Here is a 23,842-nt window from a genome sequence, read left to right on the forward strand (position 1 = left end):
GAGATCGAAAATTCTCCAAGATGCCTCCAAAAAGTGCAGTTCCTCAGATCCAAAAATAGAAGCCTTCCACGATGTCTCCAAAAACCAATCAATGAAGCCCCAATGACTCTGATACCATGTGAGATTTTGCCAAGATCAAGGGCACAGTGAAAAGGATAAAAGAGAGACAAAAGAATGACAAGAACAAACTGTATTCTCATCAATATGCAAATGATCAACTGGATTCACCAATACAATGAATATGGGCCTACTTATATAGGCAAGGCCATATGAATGTACGAGCACACAATCATGACATGTGGCTCAATGAGAAACAAGGGTAGGTAAGAAATACTAGGGGTAGGTAGGAGAAATAATATAATATTCCACAAGAGGTGGATGACCCACTGAATGTGGAGTGTCACAACAAAATAAGACCACAAAAGGTGGAATTTCTCCTACAAGCTCTATCCCTATGTGCAGACTTCCCTAAGTGTCTCAAATCCAAACTACGAAGAGATGCATTATCCTAAGTTAACTTAAGTAAAGTGTAATAATATCCATAATGAATATTTATTTACACCAACATTATTGCTTCAATACTTGCCATTGGGGCAAAGGTTTCATCATAGTCAATCCCCTCTATTAGTGAATAACCCTTACATACAAGCCTAGCTTTATTTCTAGCCACTTTACCATTTTCATCAAGTTTATTCCTAAAGACCCATTTTGCACCTATGACATTCTTATTTGTAGGCCTAGGCACTAGCTCCCATGTCTTGTTTTTTTCAATTTGACTAATCTCTTCTTTCATGGCTAAAACTGAACATTCATCTTTACTAGCTTCAACATGAGTTTTAGGCTCTAATTTAGACAATAAACAAAAATGAGCTTCTTCACCTGACATTGCATCTCTTCTTCTTGTTAATATGCCTTCATCCTTGCCTCCAATGATTTGTTCTTGTGGATGATTTTTTAAAAGATTTATGTTAGTCTTTGTGAGAGGTGTTTTTGGTGTTGTTTCAGAAGATGTACTTACCAATTCTTCCTCTTTCTCTGAAAGTATTTCAGATTCTTCTTTCTTTGGAAGTATCACAAATTCTATTTCAGATTCTATTTCAGATTCTGCTTCATTAACCTGCAGCTTCTCATCCACTTTAACATTAGTACTTTCAACAATTTTTTTAAGACTTTTATTGTAACATCTATATGCTTTACTTTGTGATGAATATCCAAGAAAAATTCCTTCATCACATCTTGATTCAAAGCTTCTTAGATTTGCATCATCTTTCTTTATATAACAATTACTGCCGAAAATCCTAAAATATTTAACAGAAGCTGACTTACCATACCATAATTCAAATGGTGTATAGTTTGTTTTAACCCTCAATTGGACTATGTTTAGTATGTAAATAGCTGTATGAACAACTTATTTCCAATAAACATCAGCAATATTAGCTTCATCAAGCATTGTCTTGGCCATTTCTTTGACAGTTCTGGTTTTTCTTTTTGCCACTCCATTTTGTTGAGGAGTTCTTGATGCATCATATTGTCTTTTTATACCATGAAGCTCACAATATTGTTCAAACTCATTTGATGTGTACTCCCCTTCTTGATTTGATCTCAAGCATTTTATTCTTAAATCTGATTCATTCTCTACCATCTTCCTGAACACCTTGAACCTGTGAAAAGCCTCAGACTTATGTTTAAGAAAAGTCACCCATGTCATCCTAGTATAATCATCTATAAAAATCATGAAATACTTATCTCCATATAATGATCTTGTTCTTGTTGGTCCACACAAGTCTGTATGTACAAGTTCCAAAGGTTTAGAAGACATATGTTCTTTTTGTTTATAGCAAATTCTACTTTATTTACCACTTTGACATTCTTTACAAACAATATTTTTCAGGTTTGCTTAGAGTAGGCATGTCTCTTACATTTTAATTTTTGTTGACCTTAACAAGATTATCAAAGTTTAAGTACCCTAATATCTTATGCCAAAGCTAAACTCTCTTCTATGTGACTCAGAAGACAATCATGACTAACATTATCAGTATGAGACACATTATGAAGATGATAAACATTACCCCTGGTTCTTTTTCCTATTTCTATGAGTTTTCTTGATTTCTTTCTTACTTCACAACCTTGAGAATGAAAATCAACTTCATAACCATTGTCAAAAATCTGACTTACACTCAAGAGATTGTGTTTCAAGCCATCAACATAATAGACATCATATATAAGAGTTTTATCATTGAGCAAAAGGGTTCCAATACCTTTAATTTGAATGGTGGAGTTGTCACCAAATCTGATAAATCCTCCTGTATAATCCTCAAATTTGGTAAACTTTGACTTGTCTCCTGTCATGTGGTGAGAACATCCACTATCAAGAATCCAGATATCTTCCTTCTTAGCATGATATGCCACTTGAACAATCATTGAATTTTTAATGTTTAATTTTGATTTAGGTCTCCATTCTTTCTAATGTTTGGTCTTCATATCTATACTAACCTTTGAATGATCTTTATCTATCATTCTTTGTTGTCTTCCATTTAAAAAAATAGTCATGCAAAATATGTTTTGATTAAGTAAAAATAGGTATTTGAAAGGTACCCGAACCTTTTACAAGCCAGGAGAATAGAAAAGCATAAAAAAGTGCTTGATCACTTCAAAAAGTCAAAATGAACCCATCGGATGGGCACAACTTAAAACATCATTACATAATTACATAAAACTTGGAACAGACAGCAACAGGAAAGCAAAAGATAGCAAAGAGACAGAACCAAGGACAACAACTGGAACTAAATACTATTCAGGATCTCCTCAGCATGAACAACCATTTGTTTCATGTTGTTTGTTGAGGTCTTCATATCCTCCAGCTCACGACCTTCGATGTCAACCTTATTCTTTGTGTTGGCTCTGGTCCTCCTTTCATGACCCTTCTTGTTCACCTGCTCTTTATCACCTTCCTTCTCTGCATTGTTCCCGTACCTGTTGATAAAGATGTTCATGTTGTCCACTGAAGATTTAAGAATTTGGAAATTTTGATCAGCAAGCTGCTTGACATTGTGCTCCAGCTTGTCAATTCTATTGCCAAAATCTTTTAGTTTGTTGTCCATTTCCTTTCTATCTCCCATCTCATTGACCTTTTTCTCCATGGCTAAGATTTTTCCAACCATACATTCAATAGCTTGCGCATTATGCAGAACGGCTACTAACTCTTTAACATGCTCCGCCAAGGGCTTGTCACCAACTGTAATTCTTGCCATGGCCTGTGTATCTGTTTTCAAACTATTAATATCCTTCACCAGAGTAGTGATGGTCTCATAGAAAGCCTTAATGGTATCTTTGTCACCACTATCACTTTGACCCCCTTTTTCCTCGTTATGCAGTCTAGTGGTTTTCATGGTCTCCACGGTTTCCAGATTATCCTTAACTGGGTTACCATACCCTTCTTTGTCTTGACTATCAACCCTCTTATTATCATCATCCTCCTCCTCAGACTGGACCAGAACATAATTGAGATCAGAATTGCTACCCTTTTTAGTGTTCTTTTTCTGAGCCTTCTTTCCAGAGGCTTTCCCTTTACTCTTTTTAATAGGTTTTTCCTCAAGGGAATCAGTTTCAGAGTCCGACATTTCAGATTCCACAATAATCCTCCTCTTCTTAGCCCTAATCCTCCCTTTTTTGCTAGTTTCTTCCGACTCTCCCTCGGTCTCAGAATCAAAGTTGAAACCACTATCCTTACTTTCCGTAGTCTCATCTTTGGCATTTTTGCCTTTAATAAGATTTTCAATGCACTTCGCCTTTAGCATTTTGTAAACCAGGACCATGAGCCCCTAATGGAGGGCATGATCACCTTTAGGGTCCTTCTAGATCTCCTTTATAGTATGATCCATTGAACAGGCCAAGTAATAGGGAAGGCTAACCCTTTCACCATGACGGAAATGGTTAAGAAGGACGAAGTGATGCCCATAAGCCCTGGTAAACCTTCCATCTAAGGTAATATAATCAATAGAAGCAAATAAGACAAACCTCCATGGCCTACAAATTCTCTTCGAGGAGTGGTAGGAGTTGTCAATTTTGATCATCTTTCTTCTCTCACCATCCATAACAGGAAACTTATCTGCAGCCTTATCTGATATCCCTCTATCCCTGTAAAATTTCATACCCTTGGTAGTCATCCCCGTGGCCTCAATGATAACCTCTTCATCCACGTTCATCATATGTGATCCAATAAGAACTTTTCCATTTTTCCAGTTCTTTATAAAGTAGCTAGTAATTGTGCGGTCCTTCCCATTCAGTCGTTCCATGAAAACATTGAGCCCCCCTGCTGAAGGATACTCCTGACTTCTTCGTTCTTTCTCCATTTAGAGCAGGAAGTAGGTTCAAATCTCTTCTTGTTTCCTCCCATTTTTCCAGCACCTTCCTTGCAATGCCTTCTCTCATTTTGATAACTTTTCCTCTGGTTTCTGTGGTTATTCTGTAAGAGCTCCCATAATCCGTGCCAAATAATGATGATATGACACCTATTTAATAGCTCATTATCTTCAAGCAAGCCCTGCATCGAAAAAGGTGGAAAGGTCATTAGAAATAATGATTAAAAGTACCATGTTGCCTTGTATAGCTTCGGTTCTAATTGAGCAAGGATTTCATTTCACTTGCAATCTCCTTTTCATGATAACTAGTGATGATGTTTTCTGATTGGCAAGCCATGTTGGCTGCCTAATCAGCACAAGAGTTGGCCTCCCTATAAACATGTGTAAAAACACACATTTCAAACTCTTCGCTGATTTTCCTTGTTGCTTTAATAGCATTACTGATCAACCATGATGATGGGAATTTCATATTTAAACAATTGATAATGTTTAAGGAGTCTCCTTCACACCAAACTTTAGTGCATTTGGCTTCTTTGGCAAGGATAATCCCATGATAAGCCGCCATGGCTTCGGCAACATGGTTGGTCTATTTTCCTATAGGAATACATTTTATGATTTTACAAATTCCCCATTCATCCCTTAGGACCACTCCACATCCTGCAACCCTCGGGTTTCCCTTAGAGGCCCCATCAAAATTGATTTTCATCCATCCCCTAGGTGGGCTGGTCCATATCACTCCCTCTCTCGGGTTACTCTGGATACTCTCTTGAGCTTTTAATCTCCATTTTTTATAGACAAATTGATCCTCCTTAGTGTTAGGATTATCAATACCACCTATAATATTCATATTTTCCACTATGCTTCTTCTTATTTTTTCAAACACAATGTTAGCCTTAGTATACTTTTCTCTGAAAATCCTATCATTTCTCTCTTTCCATATACCCCAGCACATGTGTGGTAAAGCGATTCTCCATAGCAGGGTAGTAGTTCTATTTTTTGAAAGATGATGCCATGACTTGAAAATCTCCTGAATCGAGTTGGGGAAGCTCCAACTGATATTGAATTGATCCAGACAACTTCCCCAAACATTAGCTAAGAAGGGGAAATGAAAGAGCATATGATTTATTGTCTCCTCATTCTGCTTACAGAGTGTACAAAAACTTGGTATGCTGATACCTCTTTTTCTTATATTCTCTGTTGTTAGAATTTTGTCTTGGAGGGCTATCCAAAAGAAAATGTTGATCTTGGGGGTAAGGTCTTTCACCCATGCTTTAGCCCAACAAGGACTTTCCATGTTATTGTACTGTTGATGATAAAGAGATGCCATAGTAAAAGTACCACTAGCAGTGAGTTTTCAAATTAACTGGTCTTCTTCTTCAATCCTCACCATTGAGTTTATGACTTTGTTCAAACTACCCAAAGACTGATCCACTTGAGATAAGTCTTTCCACTGTCCATCTTTCCAATAATCCTCCACCTTGGTTCCAAATCTTTCCTTGCATTGGTTCTGATATCTGTTCCACTCAAGGTTTTCATTTAAAGGGGTCTCCATAAGCCAAGGATCCTCCCATAATTGAATAAGATTCCCTTTCCCCAACTTCCATTTTGTACCTTTGATAATTAAGTCTCTAGTCCTAGAGATATTTTTCCAAATATTGGATCCGATTGGGATAATCTCCGCTTTGAGGAAACTTTGAAGATTTGGACATTGGCTTTTATATTTGTTGTCCCATATTTTTTTCCACTCTCCTTGATTTCTATATCCTCTCCAAATCTGCTTAGCCATAAGGTATTCATTTATGTCTCTTATTCTTCTAAGGCCCAGACCGCCTTTATTCATAGGCTTATATACCTTCTCCCAAGCAATTAAGTTCATTCTCTTCTTCTCCTCAACCCCTGTCCATAAAAAAGATCTCTGTATTTTTTCAATGGCCTCAGCATACTTAGTGGGAATCCTGAACAGACTGATGGCATAGAGAGGGATACTTTGAAGAGTGGTTTTTAGCATTTGAACCTTACCTGCTTAACTAAGTAGAGCTCCCTTCCATCCAGACAGCTTTTTATGGAATTTGTCCACCAAGGCTCCCCAAAAGGTATCCAGAGGATCTTGACATAAAGGGAGCCCCAAATAGGAGGCAGGCAAGCTACCAATTTGGCCACCCAGAATGTTACTAATTTTAATCCTCCTTCTCTCCGGGGTGTTGATAAAATAAACAAAGCTTTTAGACCAGTTTATAAGTTGACCAGTAGCCTCTCCATATATATCCAAAGCTTTTTTTAGTCTTCTAGCGTCCTTCACAATGGCTTTTTCAATTATTATAGAATCATCAACAAACTACTGATGAGAGCATATTTGATCTGCCGAAGAAGGTTTCAAACCACAAAACTCTCTTTTCTCAACCAGTTTTCCAATACATCTCCCCAAACATTCCACCATGATGATAAAGATCACTGGAGATAGGGGGTCCCCTTGCCTGAGACCTCTTGAGGCTTTAAAGAAAGGAGAGGGGGAGCCATTCATTAGCACAGAGAAAGTGGCCGAAGAAACAAGTTGCCTGATAAGTCCAACACTCCTAGGATTAAAACCAAAAGCTGAAAGAACATCCATCATAAAATCCCAATCCACTCTATCATAGGCTTTAGAAAGGTCAAGCTTAAAAAAAAAACCTTCATTTTTAGAAAAGGCTAGAGAATGGATGTTTTCATGAACAAAGATGATAGAGTCCAAAATTTGCCTTCCGAGGACAAAACCACTTTGCTAAGGCGATATAATGGAAGGAAGCAAATTGAGAATTCTAGAGGTAAGGACCTTAGAGATAATCTTGTAGAGAGAGTTGCATAAGCTTATAGGTCTGAAAAGATCCATTGAATTAGCCCCCATCTTTTTGGGTATAAGAGATATAAAGGTACCATTAACTTCTTTCAAAAGTTTTCTAACACCAAAAAACTCTTTCACAACTCTTGTAACATCATCTCCAATAATATGCCAGTACATTTGGAAGAAGAACATGGGAAAGCCATCCAGACCTGGGGCTTTGCTACCCTCAAAGGACTTAACAGCTGTCAGAATTTCATCATGGGAGGGAATGACAGTTAAACAGTCATTGTGATCTTCCCCCAGAGTGGTAGGTATAATGTCAAGAAGTTCCCTTTGGGCCCGTTTATTCAGATTCTGATCCTTAGCAAGTAGATTAGAGAAAAAATCCATTGCAACCTTGCTCATGGAATCATCATCTTCAACACATCTGCCATTCACTTTAATCTGTATAGTTCTATTTATAGCCTTATGTCTAAGTGTGGACATATGGAAGTATTTAGTGTTCCTATCCCCCTCCTTTAACAAGACATTTCTCGATCTTTGTTTCCAGTAGGTTTCCTCTTTAGCTATTATTTCATGATATCTCATCAGAATAGCATCTTCAGTATTTCTAGACATATAGGTATAACCATTATGCTATATCTCATCCTGTAACTCCTTGAGTTCTAAGAGGGTTGATGCTTTTTAGGTAAAGATGTTCCCAAAGCAGTCCTTATTCCACTTCTTGACATTATCTTTAACATTCTTCAGCTTTTTGACCACTTTATACATGGCGTTGCCTTCAATACTGACCTGCCACCAGTCCTTAATCTTACTTTCCAGATCCGGGTGTCTAGTCCACATTTTTTCAAATCTATAAGGGAAATGTCTCCTTCTATTTTTTACTTTAGCCGTTAAGGTTATAGGGTAATGATCTGATCCTGCCCTTATGTGAGAAGATAAAGAACATTCATGAAGATTAAACCAGTCTAAGGAAAGTAGAGCTCTATCCAGTCTGACCTGAATCAAATTCTCACCACTTCTTCGATTAGTCCAAGTGTATTTGACTCCTTGTAACTCCAGATCATGAATGGCATTATTGTTTATAAAGTCCATTAGGTCCAATCTGCTATCCAGATTAGCATGACTCCCTCCCTTTTTCTCATTTTCCTTCAGGGGAGTGTTGAAATCTCCCATAATTATCCAACTGTCCTCATCAAATCTTCTTCTCAGCCCAGTAAGATATCTCCACATCTTGCTACAACCAGTCTTAGTGTTAGGAGCATAAACATTTGTTAGGACCCACGTAGTACAATTCTTAATGTGCTTAAATCTAATACATGCTAGGTTGTTATCCTGAATTAACACCTCTCCTTCTATATTGTTTTTGTTCCAGAATGTAACAATTCCTCTCAAGGCACCTTCTGAACTACCTCCGTTGACTCCTCCATTTTTGAAAATATTCAAACTTTCAACTTTATCTTTCACCATCTTAATTTCTTGAATAAAAAAAATGTCAGGGTTTTTGTCTCTAATCATATTTCTAACTAAATTATGTTTGTGAGGGCTATTAAGTCCCCTAATATTCCAGGAGATGATTTTCATCGATTTTTAGAAATACTTGCCTCAAATATGGTTCTTTGGGTACCATCTGCTAAATTCCTGCTTGTTTCCAATGTTGTTTTTTTTGCATTTGAGTGTCTTCCTGGAGAAGTGTGTTGCGCTCCCACATCACCAAGCCTGCTTCTGGTGTTTCTAGTCAACGTACTGTTTACTGGGTTATTGTTATTCTTTTTCTTTTGCTTGTTCTTTCTTTTATCCTCTGCAACTTGTTCATCCCCCTGCTTTGATTCATTCTTCCCCAATGCCTCTTTTATGCCCTCTTCATCTCCCCATTTTGGATCTTGTTCCTTCGAATTAGCTAGCTTTCCCTTTACTGGGGTGGTTAATGAGATTTCTGATAGCCCTTGGCCCAAAATGGTATCAGGTTGGGCTCCTTGGAACCAGTCTATTTCTTTATCTTGATCTTGAGATTTTGAGACAAGGTTGAAGTTATCTCCTTCCTCTTTATCATCTATGGGATGTTTGTCTGTTTTATCTACCTCTGTCTTGTCCTCTTTCTGATCCTCTTGCTGAGTGTTGTCTTTTTCTTTGTGTACAACACCCTGTTCCAACATCTGAATCTTTGGTTCATTACCCACTTCACTAGTGATTTCTTCCTCCACCCTTACTATCTGGGATTGCTTCTCCTGATTAGGGTCATTGGAATCCCAAAATTTTAGTGGCTTGTCCACTTTTTTCCAAACCTTAGTCTGGGTATGGGGTTTATCCTCTTTAGATGGACATTTTTTAGCCCAGTGTCCAACTTTTTTACAATGATAACAGGCGAAGGGAATTATTTCATAAACAATGTTCTGCTTCCACTTCCCCAGTTTTGATTCTATCTCTATTTCCTCTGGCAAGTTTGTGTCAGGTCCAACTCCAACACAGATCCTTGCATAGATCAGCCTTCTTCTAGAAGCCATGATCTGATCAATGGCGATTAGCTCCCCAAAGGTATTAGCAATTCTTGCAAAAATGTCTTCCTCCCAGAATTCCATTGGGAGTCCAGGGAGTTTGACCCACATCGGGACTTGGGCCAAAAAATTCTTTCCTTTTGCTACATTAGGGTACCACTTCTGGATGTACATGATGTATTTGCCTATTGCCCCAGACCCACTACATAGAATGTTTCTTCTATCCTCATCACAAGAAAAGGAGAAGGATAGACAACCTTTATTCATTGCTACCACATCTACCTGACCTTTCAGGTTCCACTTTCTTTTGACAAATCCATGAACTATTTCTATGTTAGGTCTAGATCCAAAGAAATAACCAATCAAAGTGTTTTCCATTTTAGCGATGTTTTGATCAATGATTTGGTCAAGAACAACGATAGCAAACTTGCCCTGCGACACATTCAAGGAGTTTTTAACAGGAGGCGATGAGGACTTACCTTTGGGCTTGACCCCAAACAACGAGGACCACTTACATGTTTGTCCATTGGGTCCCCTTGTAGAGTCCATTGACAAAAGAATCTTTTCCGGTTGATCTTTACCTTCCACCGTGTTCTCTGAAACACAAGTCATTTGCTGTCCTTGGGCTTCTTCTGAGTTGCCATCTTCTATTTTTGAAGTTTGAACCTGCCCTTTCCCTCTCTCTAGTGCTAACTCCTCTTCACATGGTGTTGATCCTCCCCCTAGGTCCCCCAAGTTCACGGGATCATCGGGGTCCTTACCATCTGAACATTCTCCTTCCGCAATAATCTCTGAATCATCTGCCGCATGCTATCACAATGCTGATCCAGAATTCCCACTCAAATTTGAATCTTGGATCCTCTCGCCTTCCATTGACATTGTTGGAATGCACTGATACCGACAATAAATTGAGAGGTCATGCAAAATATGTTATTATGCCCCATTTTATGACAATTAAAGTATATAACTTTATGAAAACCAAGAATTGAAGATTGTCTTTGTGAGAACCAACAGTTTGATGCTTTATTTCCAAACATATTACAAAGGAAACAATAGTCATAAAATCATGACTAAGACTTCCATAAATACTTGGATCTATACTTCCATGTAGGTCTTGAAATGATATTTTGACTATTGTTTGCAGTTTTGGTGTAGCTGATTTTGAAACCTTATCATGTGATGTGAGTGATTTAGAATTATCTTCTTTCTTTTCTTGAGATCCAAATATTTCATATAGGGTTTTGTTGTTGCTGCTATTTGAACTTTGACCAATTGCAAACCCTAAACCAGATATGTTACTATTTTTCCTCTATTTACTTAGGATATCTTCCAATCTTGTGTTATCATATTTTTCAAGTTTTCTTTTTAAAACTACTCTTTGCTTCCCATTTTTTACAAGATTCATTTTTACTTGCTAAGTCTAATTTTGTCACATCAACAATTATTTTATGCTCCTCCAGTTGTCTTGTTAAATCAATTGCTAGTACATCTAGAGAGTTAACTTTATTTACCAAGGTTGTAGCTCGGTTCTCTTGTAAACAAATTTCCTTTTTTAATATTTTTACTTCTTTAAGGGCACAAATTAACTCACCTTCTAAGACAACTTCACCTTCTCCTTCAACATTTGATAATACAACATCATCAAGAACTTGATTTCCTGCAAGACATTCGGTAGTCATAAACAACACTTTAGACTCATCATCTACTGACACTTCTGAATTACTGTCAGTGACATCACCTTTAGCATATAAAATTTTCTTAGCCTTGAAGGGAAATTTTTACTTTTTAGTGAAGGTTCTTTGTTTAGTGAATGATTCCGAATTTTCTTTGTCATTATCATCCAAAGGATAGTTTGCAGCAAAATGACCAATCTTACCCCAATTAAAACATTTAAAAAGGTAATTTGCCCTTTTATTTTCCTGACCCCTTTTTAAGTTTCCTGACAAAGTTAACTTCTATATCTTTTTCAGAATCATAAGTTATTTCTTTTTTTCTTCTTCTCAACTTTAAAAGCACTTTCCTTATGAACAATTTCCTCTCCACAAGTTCTCATTTCATAAGCAGTGAATGTTCCATGAAGATCATCCATAGTCAAGGTATTCAAGTCCTTAATTTCCTCTATGGATAATAACTTTGAATCATATTTAGAGGGAAGAAACCTCAAAACCTTTTTGACTACATCCTTATATTCTATGTCTTCTCGTAAACCTCTAATGGCATTGACAGTTTCATCAACTCTAAAAAATATCCGCAACCCTTTCTTCATCAAACATCTTCATTCCTTCAAACTTAGCCCTAAGAGTTTGAATCTTGGCTTATTTTACTTTATAATTACCATGGTAAATGTTGTTAAGTTTGTCCCAAACTTGTTTAGAAGAACTACAATGCATTATTTTAACAAACACATTTCTAGACAAACCACATAGAATGGCATGCTTGGCCTTAGCATCATTTTCATATTCTCTTTTTCCATAAGGATCAGTAGGTATACTTTGCGGAACAATGTATCCATTGACAACAACAGTCCAAATATCCACACCCAAGGAAATTAAATAAGTTTGCATTCTTACCTTCCAAAAAGCATAATCGGTACCATCAAACAGGGGTGCCTTGGAAGCATAAAAACCTTCTTGATCCATGTTAAATAGTATTCCACACACAAGATAAACCTAGGTGTTTAAACCCTTGCACGAGAACCTGCTCTGATACCAAATGAAGGGAACACTACTATCACTAAGAGGGGGGGGATGAATCAATGACAATGGAGTCAACAAAAATCTTCAACTTTTTAAACATATCATTAAAATAGATTTCATGAAAGCAAGAATTACTGAATAAAATGTTTGTGTCTTCTATATTTGGTAGAATTAATTCACTTATCAGATGATGAACACAATGAAAACATTTGACAACACAAAATTTATGAGTGGAAAACCCTCTGGGGTATAAAAACCACTCTCAAAGAATGCCTTGCTGGCTTACTCAAATTGTCTCACTGACATATACATTTTGTCTCACTGACATATACAATTTGTCTCACTGACAAACACAATACATCTCACTGATGTCACAAGAATTGAAAGTCTTCTAAAACAAAATAAAAGCACACAGAGATGATCCTCTGTTTTCAATACAAAACATAATTCTTCTATTGTAGAGCATAACCTTTTGACATGTCTACCACATCATAATGGCATTAACTATTTGTTGTTGACAAATGACTCTGCACACCAAAATAGATCCAACCTTCAATGGGTAATTCTAGAGTACTATCTCTGTTTCATAGAAATTTCTATTGTAATTAGACTATATCTTCATATCTTCAAAATTCAATCACTTCATAATCTCATCATCATAAAAAAAAAAAACCACCCATGTTCTGTCGATCCCCCTGTTTCATATCAGATTACAACCACCACATAACTGTCTTCGACTAGTTTGACAAGTTCGTTAAAAAACAAACCAACTGTTAAGGAAACTAATCCATGATTGCCGATATCATGATTGTCGACATATATAATTGAACTTATTTATTCTAAGGACCAATGAAAAACCATACTGCCATTTGGATGTCATCCATGCTATAATAGAGATGTCAACTATTTTGTCACTACAGTCGACTTTAAGCTTGAAGACATAAAACCCGACTGCCCTTAAGAGAAAGCAACTAAGAAGATGTTCATTCATTGAAGCAGAGAGAATTATTAAAGAAGAGGGAACTCAACTGGATACAAAGAAAGATTCAATTTCATAGTCCAAAAAGCATTATCCATCCTTTAAGGAGATATATACAAATGAGTAGAATAACTCTTTACCATCTTCTTATCAAATCACTCACACAACACACTCACACACTCACATGACTAATTCTGTAAAGTCCACTAACTATGTCTTCAATACATCCACAATATTAACAATATCATTATTAGTCATAGAGACCAATCACATCATCTACACTTGATCAGAACAAAATGTGTAGAAAGAGTAAAAGTAGGTTTAGATACCAAAATTGTTTTTGTCATCAAAATGCCCAAAGTTGCAACAATATGTACCATAGAATTTGATGTATGCACTATTTTGTGCCTTATATGCACCATAGTTTTTTGTATATGCATTGCAGGAGTTTGTATATGCGCCAGACAATTAAGTGAAGGTGCCAGAGTTTGGTGTAAAAACACTATAGTTCCCTGTGTATGCACTATTCTTTTGTTCTTTGTTTTGTTAGTTATTTTTGCAGTCTAAGACTTATTTTTGTCAGACCAGAGGCTTGTTTCGGGTTTTCTATGAATCCTTGTGTTGTTCCAGTATTGATATTTTGGCTATGAGATGGGTATATATATAATATTATGGCTTTTTCTTTAGTTATGCCATGTGTTGGATTTGGTAAAATATCATTGTGGAAGTATATTGATGTTGTGATTATTCATACCATGGATTTGGCTAAATGTATTATGTTATTGACATTGACCATTTGGAACATTTATGATTTTGGATCAGATTTGATTATGGGTCCTTGGATGGATATATGTATATATTGTGTGATTCCCTAGAGAGATTTATTTGCAAGTGTATGTTTGTTATAGAATTAGGTTTAGGAACATGATATGGGGAGTGGCTTCCAAGTGAGTGTCAGGGTCACAAGAGATAGGCCGCTAGGAGATCACTAGTGACGACTGTCAGGGTCTAGACTACCGGGACATCTCATTGGGAGTTGTTTATGCAAGAAAGTGATAACCTTGAATAATTAATTTAGATGAGAAGGGTAGTAGGTTTCACATTAATAAAATAATAAATTGATTTATGGTGCCCCACTCATGGCCTAGAGTGCTAGTACAAACTCAGATTGAGATTTGGGAAGGCCTTGGAGAGGCAACCAAACTCCCTTGATTTTCTCAAAGGTTGAGACTATTCTATATGGGTATCACGGGTGCCGAGGCAAGAGACCCAAGGATAATTCCCTTTGGTTGCACAATAACATGTGATGACACTCTTCCCTATATGTGTCCTAGTACCTTAGCCCTATTTTTGGTTGATCACCTCTGGTGTTTTGAATTTGTGGTTGAACCTTGTGTTGCATATTCCTTGTGATCATTGTGGATAGATTTTAGTTGTGAATGTTGTCTATGTGTATTTCATTTGGTTGTTAGGTGTCAACCTAGGTTTAGAGTGTGTGTGTGCCTGTGAGACCTTATGTCATTCTCCAGAGCATGGGGGGTGGACCTTTTTGTTCCACATGGTCGAGTGGTTTGATGCCTTCTTCCATTGGGATTTTCTCTTCATTGGATGTTCATGTGCATGGATGAGGTTTCTTTATCTCTTCAACTTGAGCAAGTGGATTATTTGAGCAGGCTTATCATGCATTCTTTGTATTGGTAATATATTATAGTAATCATATACCTTGGTTAATTGTATTTTAGCATTAGACTATGTTTCATCATTGTAGTAGATGTTTTATATAGGAGGAGATACTCTTAAAAGGCATGAAATGAACATTGGATAATTTTTATTATTGTAGATAGTGATTATGGTTTCTTGAGGAATAAGATAATATTATTTGGTTTAGTATTATTTGTATCAAGTGTGGTTGAGCTATGAATCATGTAAAAGACTTGTATAGATTCCTCTATTAGAAATGGAAAGTGATAATGTTTGGAGATGTTATGTATACCTTATGGGTGAAGTAATTGAGTAGGAAAATTTGGTTTTGGTGCATTAAAATGAACCTTCATATTAGTTTTAGTACTATGCTATAATTCTATGAGTAAATGATATTGTAGGCAATGGATATTGTTATTGGGTTGTGTTTCATGTATGTGCAATGGATTAGATAAATGGTTACTTTATTATGATCCTAGTTGAAATGAATGTTAGGATTAATGAAGAGGATCTATGCATTAGTAATATTTTATGTGATTTATATCCCGTTGTTACGTTAAGTGATAACGTTGGAGTACCCTAGGGAATATTAATCTACGTGTTGTGAGGTAATTTTTGCTTGCATTGTTATATATTATGTTCTAGAATTAGTAATGTATGAACTTAATGGATATTATGTTAGTTATGTATGTGTATTAATGGATCTTAAATTTTTATTTATTTTTCTATTTCTTTGTTAGTTGGTTAGTTTCTCTAGGGTATTTTGGCAGGCATTACACATAGTGCAATACCCAATAGAAATAAAATATAAATTCATACACACCAAAAAAGTTTAAAACTTCTAAAGTAGTAGCCTCTTATGTTAATGCTTCTAATATCACTCAAAAACTAAATTAATGTAATATATATGATACTAGACACATATATAAAGATTCCCTAATTTAGTTACAAAAAGTTTTACATCCCCAAATTTTGTCTACTATTTCATTCCAATTTTGAATGGTTTTTTACTTTTAACTTTCATTTTATAAAGGTAAAATTACTAATAATTTGGATGAATCAGCATTAATGACATGTTATGATGTCAATTTGGTTTCTAATGTGTTTTGAAATTCGCAATGAAAGACAGATTAAATTGTTCATTTTTATGATGAATTTGAAATACAAGAATGTGTCATTATGGAATATGACTTTACATATGAAAGTGGTATAATAATATGTTTTATTTTCCAAGTTATGTCTAGGAAGGATTTCATCAAGTTCATCTGACCAAAAGAATAGGGAGAGTATCTGTTGTGTTGGTTGAAATTTTTTCAAACTTATGAGGTTTACAAAATTGTGGTTTTAGCTATAGTGTGTAAGATATAATCTCTCCTAATTATAGGGAAGGCTCCCCCTTTTATTATCACTCTGAACATTTTACAACAAAATTATCTTTATTCTAACCTATAACTTGGGCATTACATCACTTCATTCTCTTCTTTCAAAAAGGATGTTTATCCTTTTCTCTTTTTCAGAAAGGATATTATAACTGGGAGCAATAATGATTCAGAAATATCACTAAGTTATTAAGAAACAACCTAGAAGCCTAAATATGAAATTTACAAGTAAAGAAGAAAAGTTAATATAAAAGCACAAAGTCTTTTGTTGCTTCCTAGGACAAGAAAATAGCACTGAAGCTCAAAGTCTTCAAAACACTCTAATCCTATCAACCTTTAACCAATAACTTCTATAGCCCAAAATGAACTTTCTTCAAGATAACAAGACAAATCCCAAAGTATTTATATTGATATCCACATAAAAAATCATAAACTTTCTCTTATGACAACAAAGTAAAGCTCAAAGTCTTTAAATGGTTATCTACGTACAAATTTTACCTTGCAAATGTTGAAATATAACACAAAGTTTACAAAACAAAATTTGCTCTACTATTTAATAACACTTCCTTGCAATGCTTTGGCTTAGTCAAAATAATATTCTACAATAAGAATGACATAAGAACTCTCTCACCATAGACCATAATGAATTCAACACAAAGTCTGAATGTCAAAAATGTTCTTTTATTTGATCAAGTTTGTAAAATAACATTATGAACTCAAAGTTTCACTTTGCTCTTCACTTTGGTAGAGTTTTGTTGCTTAAAATTAAAAATATAAATTACAAAAAGCTCCCTCATATATATAGAGGAGAAGCTATGAGTACAACTAGGAAAAGTTACAACTAACTATGACTAAGTCAAAATTGAGTCCTACTTGACTTATAACTTTTGCAGATTCTAGGTGCAAAAACATATGTACAAAATGACACTCGAAGTGCCCAATGCTTGCTACAAAATGCACCTATAACTTCAAAAATATAAAACTACTAAGTGTCACCAGACACTTTGTTATGCTCTTGTTTCATAGATTCTTCAAACTTTTGTAAAGCAATCTTCGTTTGGACTTCATCGGGGCCTTGAGTCTGACTTAAATTAATATGGTTTTGTCTCTTATGTCTTGTAATTTTCCATTCGAGTAATATTTCAATGATATAATATAATTAACTAAAGATTTAACCTAAGACTTACCTAACACCAATTGTAACCATAACCCTAACTTAACTATAATCTTATCTCTAAATACATTTTAAATTTAATTATAATAAAATATTAAATAAATTTAAATTTTTTAATTTAATCTAAATTTTTCAAAACTCTTAAAAATATATATAATATTATAATATATCTTACTATTTCTAATACATCTCATTTCTCATTATCAAATTACAATACATATAATTTTAACCTAAAATGCATATATTTCTAAGTTTCAATTATAATTTAATGATATTTGACTATTTCTATTTCTAAATTACGACAAGTACTCGCCACTATGTGACACTTGTTATTTATGAGTTTGGTTAATTTAATTTAATCTTTAGTTTTGATTGGTTGTGGAGATTGGTTATTTCTCGTACAAACACCAACTCCCATTTTTTTGGGAATGGTAGTTGTCCAGAAAATAACATGGTTTGGAGAGAATTTTGGCTACTCATAAATGGTGGTTTTGTTGGAAATTGAGAGGCTTATATTTTGGTGTGAAAAGAGAGAGATTGGTTGGAGTTTTCTTTCGTTTTTTCTTATGCAATTGAAAGGGATATTTGTGGGAGATTACTTGAGATTGCTGATGAGGTATTGTTGGTTTTTATTGTTGTGTTGTGGCTTGTTGGCTTCTTCTCTCATAGAAACTCCTTCAATTTGTGTTGTCTTCGCAAGACCCGAGGTATGGTTTTGAGACCCAAATGTAGGGGAATGATTATGTTCTTGTTTTAAAAAGAAAAGAATTTTATTTTCAATGATTTTTTTTTTAATGGAATTTATTTTATTTAATGGTCAAGTACGGGGTAAGAGGGCTTTGAATGCATTCCAATTTCTTGATTTTTAGAGGTTGTTTTTTAAGAAATCTTTGTGTTGTTTTCAGTGATCTTTAAGTATAGTTGTTTTAATTTCTTGTTGAGTAGGATTTTGTTGATATGTTTAAGAATTATTCTTCTCTTATTATGGTTATAGTCTTATTTATATGTTGTTATTTCCATTTGTTATTCAAATAGAATCAGTTTGTGGTGATTTGGGTGTATCGGGTAGTGTAGTTTTATCACAGTTTTGTGGGTTTGGTAGAGATTTTGGAAATAAAATATATATAATTTTTTGTTGTGTTAATTCATGTTTTAGACCTTATATTTTTCTGTTAAATATTAGAAAATACATTTCCACGATGTCGTACAATATTACATTCAATTTGGTGTTCCTTTGTGCAAGTCTAGTTGATCAATTTTGTTGGTTTCAACTGATTTGGTAAAGATTATTTGTGAATCCATTTTCAGATCTGAAATGAATCATTATTATATTTTTGAGGGAATATTAGGATTTGAAATAAATCCTTAATAATTTTGGGGATATTTTAGTTTGAGTCTCGTACTTGTTGTTTCTCTATTCATCAGTTCAGGTGTCTAGGTTATTCTGGAGGCTTTTTCTTTGGTTTACATCTTTTGTTATTTAATTTCCAGAGGCTATTTGAGTGTTTTGTAATTATGTCTTTATGTTTATCCCTTCAGTTCTATGCATTCATTCATTATGGCTGGTTAATTCATCATTCATGATGATGCCTTGAGTACATTTGGATAAAGGAATGTTATGTTGATCAAAAAGTAAGTTATGGTTCATGTTTTGATACATAACCAATGTGATGTGAATTATATGGTCTAATTTATTTTGGATTGGTGATCATAGGACCAATCCCAAGCTTTGATGATTATGAATCAATGGATTCAGGACTTACCCCTTTTGTTGATTGGGGGCCTTATGGAAGTTCTATTTTAATTTATGAAATCTATATTTATGAGATAGATTGTGATGATTCATTATATGTACTTCAGATTTGTATGAGGTTGGTGTGACCCTTTTTATTGTACCCATATGTTAGTTGTGTCTAGGTGTAAGTTAGGGGGAGTGGCTCTCAAGTGGGTGTCAGGGCCCAAAGGTGCCTTCTAGGGAATCTCATTGAGAGTTGGTTAATCAAGTGATAACATTAAATTAAATGAATTGGGTTGGGTTAAAAAACACATTAATAAGATGATTGTTGGTGCTCTGGTCATGTCTCATTTACGCGTATTGATAGAGGATGAGATCTCATGACCTGGAGTGCTCGTTTAGACTCAGGATAAGATTGGGAAGTCCTATATGGAAAATCAAACATCCTTGCCTCCATGGAAGGATTGTTCAGTTCCATATTTGTACTCAAATGGGCGTCGAGGTATGGAGTTTCGAGAGGGTCGGACTACCAAGGAAACCCACATTGATTCCATGTGATGACACTCTTCCCTCAGTTGTGGCCTGGTACCCTATCCTATGTTGTGTTGTGTAGAAGCCTCTGGTAGTCTATGTTATTTTTTTTTCTAGTTCTTATAATTGTTGCATTAATATATTCATTGCATTTGCATGGTTGTGTTAGTCTTAGCCTTAGTGGTTTGTTTTGTGTGTGGGGCCTTATGTCATTCTTCAAAGAATGGGAGTGGTCCTTAGGGTTCCACATAGTTGGGTGGTTGATGCTTTTTTCCATTGGGATTTTTGGTGTTATGTTCAAGAAATTCATGGATGGACTATGTCTTCTTCAGTTACAAAGCTTTGGATTTAGGATGCAGTTTTATTCTCTTATGCAATGTTTCATTCATGTATCATGAATAGATTTCTATTTGTATTCATTGTGTTATATTCTCATTCCTTAATGTGTTATAGTGTTTCCTTGTAGCCACAATAGGGAACCTTAGAGGATGTAGGTGGTATTGTTTTAATTTGTTTCCGCTTGTGCTTAGATAAGTCATTCTCATGTTAAATATTATGTTATTCATTATTATAGTTTAATGAGTAAATGTATCTCTTTAGAAGAAAAATATATTGTCTCCTTGAGGTTGGTAAGTTAGTTGTGTTTCTCTTTGGGGTTCTCTAGTGGGGCATTACAAACAACATGCTAGATTCACATTATTAGGGTTTCAAAAACCCTAATTCATTTTGTAGTAAAAAGTTGCCTTTGGGTGTAAATTGAGTTTGCACCCTCGATTTACACTTATGTGAGTTTGGTGTAAATTGGGTTTACAAACCTGATTTACACCTAACATAAGTGTATGACCTATAAAGTGCATTTTGGACTTATAAGTCTAATTTGCACTTGGAAAGGTTAACATATTTAAATGATGTACGTCAAGTTCGTAAACCCAAACTACACCTGGGAGTTACATACAAAATGTGGTGTAGTTCAGGTTTAAAAACCCAATCTAAACCTTGTAGGAAATATAACAATTTGGTTGTTATTTGGGGTTATACCCCCAAATCACACCATACAAAGGAAGTTCAAAAAGAATGTGTTGTGTGCAATGTAAGTCAGAAGGTACAAAAAACTTTCTGGGCCATCCTGAATACAAGATGACACAATCAACACCAAAAATATTAACTACAACACAAAACATAATTTTGAAAGAACCAAGAGCATATCTGGACCAAGGTCCATTTGGATAACCAAGTTTGACATCAATGACAATCATACAATCTCATGCTTCCAACAATCTCCAACAATATCCCCATTTGTCATTGATGGCAACACCAATACAATCCTTGACAACACCAACACCTCACTTGACCATAATAATCTCACAACAACTCTCTCCCCCTTTGGTCCAACAATGACAAAAGCATTGCAAACCATACTGACCAACTCTTACCACTACCCCCCTGAGAGAATCTATAGTATCAATCTAGGAGACAAGGATAAGCACTAAGTCTCCCCCTGGAAAGATGCACCACTAAAAATGCATCTAGTTATAAAAAGGAGGGGCAATAACCCCTAACTTTTTCTTGAGATACTCAAAACTATCCTGTGCCAATTCCTTAGTAAAAATGTCTGCTACTTGCTCTTTTGTAGAAATGTATTCCAATCTGACTTATTTCTTTTCAACCTTCTCTCTTAAGAAATGATAACCGATTGAGATATGTTTAGTTCTTGAATGCATAACTAGATTCTTTGAAATCTTTATGGTGTTTGTATTATCAGACATTGTAGGAATAATTTCAACATATACAACTCTGATATCCTTAAGAGTCTACCTCTTCCACAAAAATTTAGTATAGCAAGATGTTGTAACAATATATTCAACTTTTACAGTGGATAATGACACTAATTCTTATCTCTTACTTATCTATGAAACCGACCTATCTCCCAAAAAGAATGCACTGCTACTAGTACTCTTTATTTCATCAATGCTTTTGGCCCAATCAACATATGTATATGATTTCAACATGAAATCTTCATCATTCTTGTACCATAGGCCAAAAACTTGAGTTCCTTTCAGATATCTAAAAATCCTCTTCACTGCTTGATCATGAGTTTTCTTTAGACTAGCCTGGAATCTTGCAACCAAACATACAACTTGCATAATATCTGGTCTAGAAGTAGTAAGATATAACAGTCCTTCAATCATAGATTTGTACTTCTTCTTATCAACATCTAAAGATGTGTCATCTTTTCCTAATTTGCATCTAATAGAAAAAGGGACAGTGACAGGCTTACAATTCTCCATATAAAACTTTTTTAACATCTCTTTGACATACTTAGCTTAACAAATAAACATTTCATCATTCAACTGAGTAACTTGAAGACCAAAACAAAATTACATCTCTCCAAACATAGACATCTCAAATTATTTTTGCATCTTTTTTTGCAAATTCTTTACACAAGCCATCACTTCCTCCAAAGATAACATCATCAACATAAACAACAATAATCAACAACTTAAAGCCTTCAACCTTAAAGTAAAGATTGTTGTTTGTAGTTCCTTTCCTGAAGTTTTGTTGTAACAAATATCTGTCCAATCTCACATACCACGCTCTAGGTGCTTGTTTGAGTCCATACAATGCCTTCTTTAATAAGCAAACCATGTTTGGTTCCGACAATCTTAATCCATCCGATTGTTTAATGTATACTTCTTATTCCAATTCTCCATTCAGAAATGTCGACTTAACATCCATCTGATATACTCTAAATTTCCTGTAGACAAAAAAAGCAAGAAACATTCTAATAGTTTCCATCCTAGAAACTAGAGAAATTTTTTCCTCAAAATCAATACCTTATACCTGAGAATAGCCTTTATACACCAATCTTGTCTTTTTCCTTGTGACTTGTCCTTGTTCATTCAGTTTGTTTTGAAACACCCACTTAGTTCCTATCACATTTTTGTCCACCAGTCTAGGTACTAGCTCCCAATTCTGATTCTTTTGTATCTGATTCAATTTTTTTCCCATTTCTTTTACCCGACTTTCTTCTTTGCTTGCTTCTATATATGATTTAGGTTCAATGAGTGAAAGAAAACAACAATTAGTTTGCTCATTTACCTCTGTAATACTTCTTCTTGTCTGATCTCCTTTGTTCTTGTCTCTAATTATCTGATCTTTTGAATGATTCTTCCACTCATATTTTGGGGTCTCGATGTCTTGCTCCAATTCTTCTTTATCTTCTTCTATTTCATCTAACTTTTCTTCATTGTTTTCTTCCAGATCAGTCATTTTTTTTATAGGAACAAGAATGATCTCAAATTCAGTCTCTTGAAAACGTTCGAAAGTAGGTTGCTCCCATACCTCACATACTTTCATATTTATACTCTCCACTATGTTGTTTAGTCTCTTATTGTACATAACACCAATAATATTTTCTATTCGTAGCATATCCCAAAAATATTCCTTCATATACTCTAGTATAAAAAATTTCAAGGTCATTCTAATCTCTCCTAATATAGCTCTTACTCCCAAAGATTCTAAAATATTTCATAGCAGGTGGTCTTCCATACCACAATTCATAAGGTGTTTTAGTATGATTTACTCTTATTTGAATCATGTTAAGAATTTAAACAACAGTATGCACAACTTATTTCCTATACACATTAGCCAAGTTAGCATCCTTCATCATAGCTTTAACAATCTCAATAACAATATTTTTGTTCCTTTCTACTGCACCATTCTGCTGAGTAGTTTTCAGAGCAAAAAGATGTCTCCTAATACCAAAATTTCTCACAAAATTTGTCAAATTCATTTCAAGTAAATTTTCCACCTCTATCAGATCTCAAACACTTGATTCTAGCATCAACTTGATTTTCTACCATTGACTTGAAAACTTTAAATCTTTCAAAAGCTTTAGATTTTTCTCTAAAAAATGTAACCCATGTCATCCTAGAATAATCATCAATGAGGAAGATTTATGGATTAAGGCTTT

At 34.9% G+C, this 23,842-nt stretch overlaps 1 protein-coding gene across 1 annotated transcript; it reads right to left on the reverse strand.

The window, feature by feature from the left end:
• Positions 1-556: 556 nt before the first annotated feature.
• Positions 557-12,313, reverse strand: LOC131875152 (uncharacterized). The gene is made up of 5 exons (XM_059219186.1): positions 12,094-12,313; positions 11,266-11,331; positions 10,154-10,474; positions 1,424-1,785; positions 557-1,117 (listed from the first exon to the last, which is right to left on the reverse strand). Exons 1-5 carry the CDS (start codon positions 12,311-12,313, stop codon positions 557-559), a joined length of 1,530 nt encoding a protein of 509 aa, XP_059075169.1.
• Between the last annotated feature and the right edge of the window lie 11,529 nt (positions 12,314-23,842).

This window comes from Cryptomeria japonica, chromosome 4 (assembly GCF_030272615.1).
Source record: "Cryptomeria japonica chromosome 4, Sugi_1.0, whole genome shotgun sequence".
In the NCBI taxonomy this organism is placed as follows: Eukaryota; Viridiplantae; Streptophyta; class Pinopsida; order Cupressales; family Cupressaceae; genus Cryptomeria; species Cryptomeria japonica.